The sequence below is a fragment of the Hordeum vulgare genome, chromosome 2H, assembly GCF_904849725.1.
Source record: "Hordeum vulgare subsp. vulgare chromosome 2H, MorexV3_pseudomolecules_assembly, whole genome shotgun sequence".
NCBI classification, from domain to species: Eukaryota; Viridiplantae; Streptophyta; class Magnoliopsida; order Poales; family Poaceae; genus Hordeum; species Hordeum vulgare.
In genome coordinates this window covers 607,262,957-607,273,079 of record NC_058519.1, presented here as the reverse complement: position 1 = coordinate 607,273,079, position 10,123 = coordinate 607,262,957, and the positions used below count along the sequence as shown (strand labels likewise).

At 47.4% G+C, this 10,123-nt stretch overlaps 1 protein-coding gene across 2 annotated transcripts; it reads right to left on the bottom strand.

Moving 5' to 3' along the window:
• Positions 1 to 4,510: 4,510 nt before the first annotated feature.
• On the bottom strand, positions 4,511 to 9,507 carry LOC123427727 (GPCR-type G protein COLD1). Of its 2 annotated transcripts, XM_045111844.1 has the most exons (13): positions 9,056 to 9,507; positions 8,870 to 8,977; positions 8,570 to 8,690; positions 8,359 to 8,488; positions 7,976 to 8,054; positions 7,798 to 7,886; positions 7,310 to 7,402; positions 6,963 to 6,989; positions 6,784 to 6,870; positions 6,449 to 6,520; positions 5,823 to 5,953; positions 5,008 to 5,214; positions 4,511 to 4,932 (listed from the first exon to the last, which is right to left on the bottom strand). In XM_045111844.1, the coding sequence occupies exons 1-12, from the start codon at positions 9,369 to 9,371 to the stop codon at positions 5,061 to 5,063; spliced, it is 1,407 nt and encodes a 468-aa protein (XP_044967779.1). In that variant the 5' UTR covers positions 9,372 to 9,507; the 3' UTR covers positions 4,511 to 4,932; positions 5,008 to 5,060. The 2 variants fall into 2 exon arrangements, with proteins under 2 accessions (XP_044967779.1, XP_044967780.1); XM_045111845.1 differs by lacking the exons at positions 4,511 to 4,932; positions 5,008 to 5,214 and adding an exon at positions 5,297 to 5,629.
• Positions 9,508 to 10,123: the final 616 nt, after the last annotated feature.

The following is a 10,123-nucleotide window of genomic DNA, read 5'->3' as shown; positions in this document are numbered from 1 at the left end:
ATGTGGGCAGCCTTTGGGAAAAGGCCACTCGAGTCCGGTCGAGTCGAGCGCAGTCGAGTCCACGTCCATCCCGTGCCCGTCCCTCCATGGCTCCAAGTCCAAGCTCAGTCGCCGCCTTAACCAGTGACTGATTCGAGACGGACGTCCGCGAATTGAAAGGGGCCAGGCGCAAACAAAGCAGCGCCGCGACTTGTCCAGTCGAGCGCCGGTCGAGTTCCCAAGCGTGCACGCGGCGCTCCCGGCCGTAGCCCCAGAGCGCGCGCACGAGAGACAGGGAGCGACGCCGGCGTCTCGTCACGCTCGACCGGCCCACGGGTTTCCACGCATGCATCCATGTATGCATTAATGCATGCATGCATGCATGCCCCGGTCGTGTACGCACGCACGTACTACTCTAGTACACTGCATCGACGGATTGACCAATTTATTACGTGCATGCAGCATGCTCGGCTACCTCGATCGGCTGGCGACGCACACCGACTGACCCACGCTTGCTAGCCAGCTGCTGCACCACCGGAGCTCGAGCGGCCGATCGCGACGGCTCGACGTGCGGGCGGCCGGCGCTCGTCCTGTTGGTCGCACATGTGCGCGCACGGCGCGTACGTACGTACGTGCGTGCCTCTACAGGCGCATGCAGCCTTTAGGGCGGCCCCTGTTAATGAACAGCTAGCCCAGCAGCCTCTGAAACGAGACACCTGATCGATGCCTGGCCCTAGCTCGCTCGACTCAGGCTCAGACCCAGGGTCGGCTTCTTCTCTCGCCGCGTGCATGGCAATGGCATGGCGTCGTACTCGTACCCGGCCGGACGCGCGTCAGGCCGGTCTCGCCATTCCGAGGGGGCTGCCTCCTGCTCCTGCACCTGCACCTGCACGACCACGTACGGTACGGGCGCCGTGCATCGCATCGCATCGCACTGCATTGCATTGACCGTCCCGTGTGTGTCCCAGCTGGAACATGAACACACGGGCACGGGCACGGCCCCGGCCCCGGCCCCTACAACCAAAGTCGTTCCATGCAGGCGCAGGCGCCTCAGCTAGCAGCACCTGTGTCGCTGGCTCGCTTTGCTGACTGGCTCGCTCGCTCGCTTTGGAGCAGGCGCTGTGCCTGCTGCCTGCTGCCTGCCAAAGCAAAGATACCATGGCCTGGCTAGGCACGTATATATACATACAATGCTACGCGTGCTTCTGCTATCGCTGCGACGAGAGACGAGACGCGCTTGCGCAGAGCCGCAACAGGCGCTACAGGGATGGATCCATCGTGAGTTCATGGCTTCATGCATGCATGCATGCGTGCGTGAAAGTGAAGCCGGCAGCATGCACACGGGAGACGAGACAGAGAGGGCACCCCGGTCGAGCTGATGACGATGTACACAATTCAACACACGCCACGATCCTCGGTGCAGTGCAGCGCGTGACAGATTTGTCTTTTCTCAACCGCAGGACGTACGTACGTGCATGTTGGACGCGCGTGCTTGGCCTCTTGGCTTGTGCCGTTGTGCGTGCGTGCGTGTGAGTGTGACAAAGCTGGGCGGCCGGGCACATCCATCGGTCGCCACATCCGCGGCACGGGCAGCAATGTGGCGTGCATGGAGATGGTCCATCCACGGGCGCACTGGCGTGCGACAGTCTCGAGCCATCTTGTGCCCTGCTCCGCGATAGTGCTATGCTACCTCTCTCTGGGTCTGGGTGTGGATGGTGTGCTCTCTCCACTTGGCAACCCAACAAAAGGGGGTGCTGTACTTGTACATGTATGCTCTATCTCCTTCCTCTGGCTACGTGCATACGGTCGCCTGCGTTCAGTTTGACGGACTACGAGCAGAAAGCTGATGCAGCGATAGTACAAAATTTACTGTCTCGTCCAGATGTTTCCAATAAGGCACCACGACACGAAGAAAGGGTCGACTATGGCCGAACCACTCAGATTATATAATCTAGATTTTATAATTCATTCTATCTTTAAACAAGACAGATTATGGTGTAGATTATAGAAACTAGATAGACAGATTATTAAAAACTCACAATCTACTCTACCCCAACTAAAATCAGATTATGGATTGCTAATGACCAATTACCTTTATAAAGTTGGAGATAATTACGTTCCTGTCACCGCCATCCTCCTCTGTTTTAAAGAAAATCAGAGGACAGACATGTCATTATGCAATGTAAAACATGGATTACAGTTTATATAATTTGGCCTCCAAACATGCACACCTAGATTATTTTTATAAATCAGATTATATAATCTATCTTCACAATCCAGATTATCATAATCTATTGTGGTTTTAAACAGGGCCTATTTTTAAGAGCATCTTCACCCGTGCCGCCATCAAGACTTTTTTTATTGCCGGCGTTAAAAAATGTTTCAGTTGGGTCCTCAGGACCTTATTTTTCACCGGTTTGGATCAAAATTAACGTTGACGAACCCACGCCAAACCCAACACGCAGGAGGCGCCTCAAATTTGACGCAAAAACAAATCGTGCCAAATTCCTTCTGTGTGGACCCGACGAGTCAGCGAGACTGGGCGTCACGGAGAACCTTCGTCCTCCTCATCACCTTGGCTCTCGCGTTGGTTCAATGCACGTGATTCCAAGGTCTGGGGGCGCAGTGATGGCAAGCCGCCGCGCGTGCCGCCCTTTCCCGCCACGCGTGCACACCGCTCCTGCTCATTTCCCGTTATAGAAGTCGTGCGTTGCTGCCGCTCGCCGCACACTCGCCCTTCATCCTCTTCTCCCATCTCTCTCGCCTCCACTGCCGAAAAACTTGCCCGGGTCCATGGCTGAACGATTCCCCGACGACGGAACGGCTGCTAACGACTTCGGCCGCCGATCGTTGCACGAGTGGGAGGCACACACCCTTCACGAGGCCAACTACCCGGCGGCGCCAGACATGCGCGTGTCGAGCGCCTGGAGGCTGAGCGCCGGAGGCGTCCCCATGCCCCCTCCGCCATCCGCCTTGGCGAGATCACGCGCATGCGTGGCAGGAAGAAAGGTACGCTGCCGACAACCTCCCTCTCTGGGCGGCGTACTTCCAGCGTCGCCATGCCGACCAGCTCGCCTCCAAGAGTGCAGCACAACTCCGATGGCCGCCATCAGTGGTGGGGCGTCCCCGGCGCACGTTCCATACCATCCTCGAGCACATCGAGGGCGGCAACGAGCCGCCGCTGGAGTACCCGGTGTCGTCATTCTCGCGTCGGAGCGGGAGCCCGTGGTTGCCGAGGTAAATGACGGGGTCCTCCTTGTCCTCCTCCCGCTCCTCCGGCACGACGTCGCCGCTCGCCACCATGAAGGCCGAGCCCTGGTAGACGTCGGAGTGCCCTCGCAGCCGTAGCGGCAACCTCGATATAAACGAAGGTCGCCGCCAACCTTCACCTCCCCGCGCCCACCTTCGCCTAGTCAGGCCAAAGGAGCCGGTTACGCCGCTGGTCATCAAGCAAGAACACGTCGAGATGGCCGCCGACCTCGATATCCGTCTAAAGTGGACGTGCGACGACTACGCCCGGGAGGAGATGGAGTGCCAACGCCACGCTCTGGAGGAGATCGCCGCGCGGCGCCGCGATCGCTAATAGGGCGGCATCATCGTACTCTCCGACAGCGACGAGGAGATGTCGGCGTAGACCGCTCCTATCCACAGCGGCAAACCCGGGCAGGGCTGCAGCAAGTACGGCGACGACGATGATGACGACGGCAGCGACTACACCGCTTTCTACCAGCTGCTCGGCATGAACTAGGTTAGCGGAAGGAGGCGGCGTAGTTTTTTATGTTTTATGTACTTCTTTAAGTTTGTACAAATTTGAATAAAAACGCCTAAATTTCATCCAAAATCGAGCCAGTTTCTTCAAATTTGGTCCAAAATTAATTTGAAAAACGACGTCTACAGGGCGACTGGGAATCCGAGCCCTCCCCCTCCCCCAGCAGCCGATTTTAGTGTTGATTCGCCCCCAAAAGGCGCTATTTCAAGCCTTTGAAGGACCGAACAGCTGAAGATGCTCTAAGCACGACCGCAGAAGGATGTGGGTTGAGATGCACAAGACATGAAAGAATAATTTTTCCAGTTTAGCTACTTGTAAGTCGCTGAAAATTGTGTTTGGGCCGATCGATTTCCGCTAGAAGGAAGCAGACGCGAAAGGAAAGGAAGTAGCAGTCAAGGAAGTAGATGAACAGGCAGTTGGGCTGGAGGTTGAAGAAGCCGGTCTAACAATCCATCTTGCATCCGACAGCTCATAACAAATCGACTGACCCAAATTGGACGCGCTTAGCCAGTACCATATTCCTTCTTCTTGCACAAAGCTTACAAGTACACACAGCATGCAGATGGCAAATGGTTTATACTTCTTCCGTTCCTAAATATAAGACCTTTTGGAGATTGCACTATAGACTACATACAAAGCAAAATAAGTGAATCTACATTTAAAAGATGTCTATATACATCCGTATGTAGTTCATAGTGTAATCTCTAAAAGGTCTTATATTTAAGAACGGAGGGAGTACTTCCGAAGATATTAATGATCACATGAATACTAATAATCTTTTTTTCCTTTTAAAAGTTATGGCAAATATTGCACAATAGCTCAAAACAATTGTGGAAGGTACACCAACTGCAGACGATGCTAACAAGCTATATTCCAAAGCTATATTACACCATCCTTCACCATTCCTAAGAGGGTGGCTTCCTCGCTTGTTTTGATAAAAGCACTGCAAACTGCCCCGTTGCAACATCACCACGCAACACTTCTCTGACTACTGCAGGGCCAGCACTGATGGCTTGAAAACTATGGAGGAGCTGTTAATCATGACTCAACACCAACTCGCGAACAAACTTTCAAGCAAACAGCCGCCTTCGAGTTAACTGGTGTACTATATTTTCCGTAACTGTGTGTGGAGGTCTCCTAAGAAACAACCTCCTTTGTGAACTGACTTTAAAGAATGTGTCAACCTGACCCAAAAGGCAGAAAAACATCATAAAAAGTCGGCACATTCAATAGATAAAGTGGGAAGTGTAAGCACATACCTTGGACAGATAGTGGTTAAAAGCAACACTATGCACAAGTGGGACAAGACACGTCAATCAATTGGATGCTTGTCTGCTTGCCGGGAGGTGTACTGGGCTGAAATCAAAAGCAAGGACAAGAAGGCACTCGCCACGAATATGGCATCAAACCAGCGGTGGTAGAAGTCAAACTGAATGTCACCGCCCAAAACATCTGTGATGATCACCCTGAGAAAACGTGCATTAACAAACATCAATTTTCTCAAACGGAATGTGATCCATGATGTATATTTCAAAATCTTGCATAGCATAAAGCAAGGTTTAGATAATCATATTCCATATCCAATCTGTATTATTCATTAAATAGTCAGTTCAGTTGTGGGTCAACACTCAACAGAGACGTTCATATTGGAATGGCCATGTTACATGTGTACACTTTACTCAATATACACTCGTCATGCTACACGTAGTACCGGTGGGAGTGGAAAGACTGGATAAAGAAGGTAACTTGTCTTGAACGAAAAGTGTTGTAACTTAATCCATAGTCATCCCATTAATATATTCAGTTGAAAAAAATATCCTCAGCATCTTCGTACATACTACCATGTTTTATTCTTTAAATTATAATAAGTTGATAACATTTCTGCAAAAAGAGTGGAAGGGTCAATTGAGCACATAACATTGTCTATGGCTCGGCAACTGAAGTTATTAATAAGAAAGAGAATAAAACGAGTTGCATATACTTAAACTCAAAGTAGCAAGTTGAATTAAACAATAATAAAACAAATAAGGCCAGGACAGTATACAGGAAGGGTACTCAAGCAGTAGACGAATACCTGTACTCATTTGCCAGGCTTTTCCTTATCAGAAGAATCGATGATATGAAATACATGCCCATGATCTCAGATAAGAAAAGGACAACATTCGTTGTTGACCCGGTCCCAACTCTAGAAAAAGCAAAGAAGAACTGCATAGAAAATGAAAATGAGACACGGTTACGTTTGAATGCTCGGTAACAAGGAAAATTCAACAGCTGGAAGTCTACTTATTAAATGAAAAATGGGCAGAGAAGGTTACTGGAGTACGTTACAAACAGTTAAAATGCATTTATTTCCGTTTTACTACTCCCTCTGGTCCAAATTAACTGTCGCAGCTCTTGTAGTTGTACTAGAGCTGCGACAATTAATTTGGATAGAAGGGAGTAGCATTTTTCGACCAGTGATGACATTATCGGGTCAGTGTTGGGCGAGTAATCGGCATGCCGCTGTTGTGGGTGTTTTGTAAAACTTTAAACTCTATTCTCTCCTTAATTAATGGATGAGGCAAATCTTTTGCCTCCATTTCGAAAAAAAAGAAAACATTATTGGATCAGAGACTACAGTACAGAGGATACTGACAAGTAACAACAAGTCCGAAACTCGTGTGTACAAAATAAAAAGTAGCAACCAAAAAGAATGTTCACCTTCATAACATTTGCCAAGAAACCTCGGATAGATATGCCAACCAACATCCCGATGAACAGCAAAGATATGTACTGCAAGCACGTCGCAAAAGCAAGACATATGTAAGTAAGGACATGAACAAATAGGCAGGGAGAACGTATAGCAACACATAACCTGTAGTCTATATTGTGACTCAGATGGAGTATCAACATATAGTATAGTACAATAGACAAGAGTTTCCGGCAAGGGTCAAATGACATGACAAACGATTCATTTAGGTCAAATCCACAGAAAACTCTTATTCTGATGAAATGCAGAATTCATTCTAAGATTATTTTAGCCACAGAATACCAACCTGTGATAATAGTGTGACATCAATACCGATATCAAAATGCCTCAAGAAAATGGTAATCGTCATGGTTACCGGATCAACAGAGCCAGCCTGATAGGAAATACAGAATGTAGGTAAACAATGAGAATCAGAAATGGTGAGTAACTAATTCTAGGTCCATAAGTTCATGGAGAGGTCTGTACCGCTTTAAAGACTACACTCTGCAAGGCCTGCAAAGTGAAAAACGAAAAATGAAAGTAAGATCATTTACAGATGCATGTAGGAAAAAAGAACATCCTCACAAAATAATGTTGCATCAGTTTGAGAGCATCCAAATGGAGAAATCTTATTTTTCCGAGGAAAAGAGCTCCTGCCCCGGTTCCATTTCAAAGAAACAAAACAACACTTTGTCACAGGAGAAATCTTTATTCATTTTGTGAAATGGTTTTTCTTACATGATACTTTTGTTATTAATTTCATTGTTATATGTTGATACATGAACCAGGGAGACGCATAGAGCAAAACAACAGAATGCATTTTGGAGTAGTACCTTGAGCATCTTATAAACACAATATACTGACAAGGCATATCCTAGCAGATTCTGAAAATGTCCTCTCCAGGTTCGGGAATAAGCAGCAGCTATCTGGAAAGTAATTGAAAAATTGTGCGCAAAAAATAAGATCATTTATTGTAATAATAATAGCCACTACAGCGAAATGAGATAAGAGATTAAAAAATGTCTCACTGAACAAATGATCAATTTGAATATATCTGCGCTAACACTTTTAAACAATGGACTTGAGTAAGTTATATAACATTTATGATGCTGTTCTAGTATCTTAGTATGTGAGAAGAGTATCAGTTCTGACACATGTCTCACCAAATCATTGATCAATAGCCAACACAACAAACAAGTACTAATCATAACTCCCGGGTATTCATAGGATTAAACACCACAAGATTTCATAAATCAACAGGATATGTCCCACTAATTGGTTGTTGATCTTAAGACACTGGCCAAATGAACAACAAGAATACCTTAGCTTGACGTAATTCATATATCTCAAGGAATAGCTGTTTGGAAAGCTCTTCCAATCCCTGGACCTCTGCTTCCAAGTTTTTGATATCTGCAAGAGATAAAAAGGAATTGGTAACTATCACTAATGGAGCAAACTGCAGAGTCCACGAGTATACAAACAAAGAATATACACCATACCCTGCTCAGTTTGATCTTCTTGCACAGATCGAACAACTGTTCCAACAATACGCTTCAGAAATGATATGGCTTTAAGCTTCTGCGAGTATTAATATCTATTAGGTCATGTCAAATGGGTCCACATCAAAATAAAGGAAGTGTTCGCTAATAGTAAGCTGCAACCTTAATGTGGGCTACGATCTAATATCTATCATTCCTTATTAATGGACTATAATGATACTAGAGCAAAAGGAACAAAAATGGCAATTGAAGGCGGTATTAATAACCAACAATGTTTATATCTTATCATCCTCTATGCTCCCACAAAATCCTCAAGGGTATTGCAATCCAATAACCATGATCAATATTCAAATTTTTTTAAAACAAGAGACTAGTTAGCACACCTCCTCTGATCCTTGAATCCTTTCCATCTCCATTTTGGACAGAATAATTTTCTTTTTCTTAGCAATAGATGACTCCATGGATTGCATCAGCTGCCGTTCCAAAGCTTTGATGTCCATTTCATCGATTTCCCTGAAGGTCGGGATATGATAGGTCAAGATGACGCGTGCAATGTGGCGTAAACCAACAGAAGGGAATCGTGTTGAAGTAAACCTGATGAACAGAGACAGGTAGCTGTATGGCAGATTGACCGCACCAAAACCAGAAAGAACAGCCATGACAGTCACTCCAATTACGCCGATCCTACTAACCAACTGCGGCATCGTAAAGAAACCTACAGAGTAAGCAGCAAGTCAAAACCAGTGACACGGTACAATGAAGTGAATGCATCCAACAGGCGTGTAATTTTTCTAAAAACTACAATGCATCAGAGTCGATAGCGTAGTAACAGCTACTAGTGAGTAGTGACTATGAGACTGTCAGCCATGGAATGGGGTGATTATAAACCCAAACCTTTCTCCGGAGAAGGCATGGGGAAGTGAATCCCCATGCGCCAGAAGCCGTAGAGGAAGATGGTCAGGAAGAGGGCCGCGGCGAGGCAGGCCCGCTGCCTCCTCACCCCTGCAACCACCAGCCGATCAGCCTATCAGAACAGGTAAACAGAAAAATGATGCTCAAACGAATTGGAGGAGTGGTGACCTGAGTTGCGGAGCAGCAGGTAGCAGTGGTAGTAAGGGAGGACGAAGACGAGGAGGAGGATGAGGCAGAAGAGGTCGAGGTGCCAGTTGAGGAAGCGGGCGTGCTTGGAGAGGACGGGGAGGATCTCGAAGAGGACGAGCTGGAAGAGGTTGCAGGAGAAGGCGAAGACGAGGCCGAAGAGGATCTGCACCAGCGCCCGCCGCTCCTCGTACTCCTTGTACAGCCGCCGGTTGAGGAACCACAGCCCCGCCCACCCCAGCCCCACCAGCGACGCCCCCACCACCGTGCCCTCGTAGACCACCACGCCCCACCCCATCCCTCCGGCTTCGCCTCTCTGGACGCCGGCGGGGCTCCGTCCGGCGGGGCTCGGAGTGGTCGGCGGTCGGATCTCGCTGTGGGGGGGAACAGAACGGGGAGGAGGGGGGGCTGTGAATCTGCCGTGCTGTTTCTGTTCCCCCGCACCGCCGTCATCCTCCCGCCGTGATGGTGAGTTGACCTTGGGCCCGGCCGTGATGCTACAAGCCCATACATCACCCTGCCTGCGCCCTATTTCTCGCCCAACGCACGACGTAGTTTCCTCTCGCCTTGCTGCGCGACTGGACCGGCTCAGACCTGTAGCTGTCCACAATTTTTATGTGGTTTTCTACTTGCTCTTTTATTACTGATTGAATCTGGTTTTCCAAGATTATTCGGTTTTGTTTTATCATTTCTCTTTTTATTTTTCGTTTTTCTATGTTTCTTCATCGGGTTTCTTTGTTATTTTCTATTTCTCTCAACACATATCTCAGTTACCCGTATACACTATACCTTATTGTACAAATCAGGTAAAACATTATGCACATTTAAAATAAAACCACTAACATTTTTTATTTCATATCTATTTTCCATACACATTGTGCATTATTGTATACAATTAAACCATTTTTTATACATGTCTAACTTTTTTCAAGTACATGATTAACATTTTGAAGATACATATTTTTGAAAAAAAATGATTGTGTGTTAAATATTTTTCAAGTACGCATTGAAGCATTTTTTAGTGATACTAAAAAAATAAACTATGTGAAT

Coding starts and splice junctions, on each gene's coding strand:
- LOC123427727 (XM_045111844.1), bottom strand. CDS start 9,371: ATGGGGTGGGGCGTGGTGGTCTACGAGGGCACGGTGGTGGGGGCGTCG. Junction 8,489..8,569: donor TACCTGTCTCTGTTCATCAG/GTTTACTTCAAC, acceptor CCCGACCTTCAG/GGAAATCGATGAAATGGACA. Junction 7,887..7,975: donor AGAAGATCAAACTGAGCAGG/GTATGGTGTATA, acceptor TATCTCTTGCAG/ATATCAAAAACTTGGAAGCA.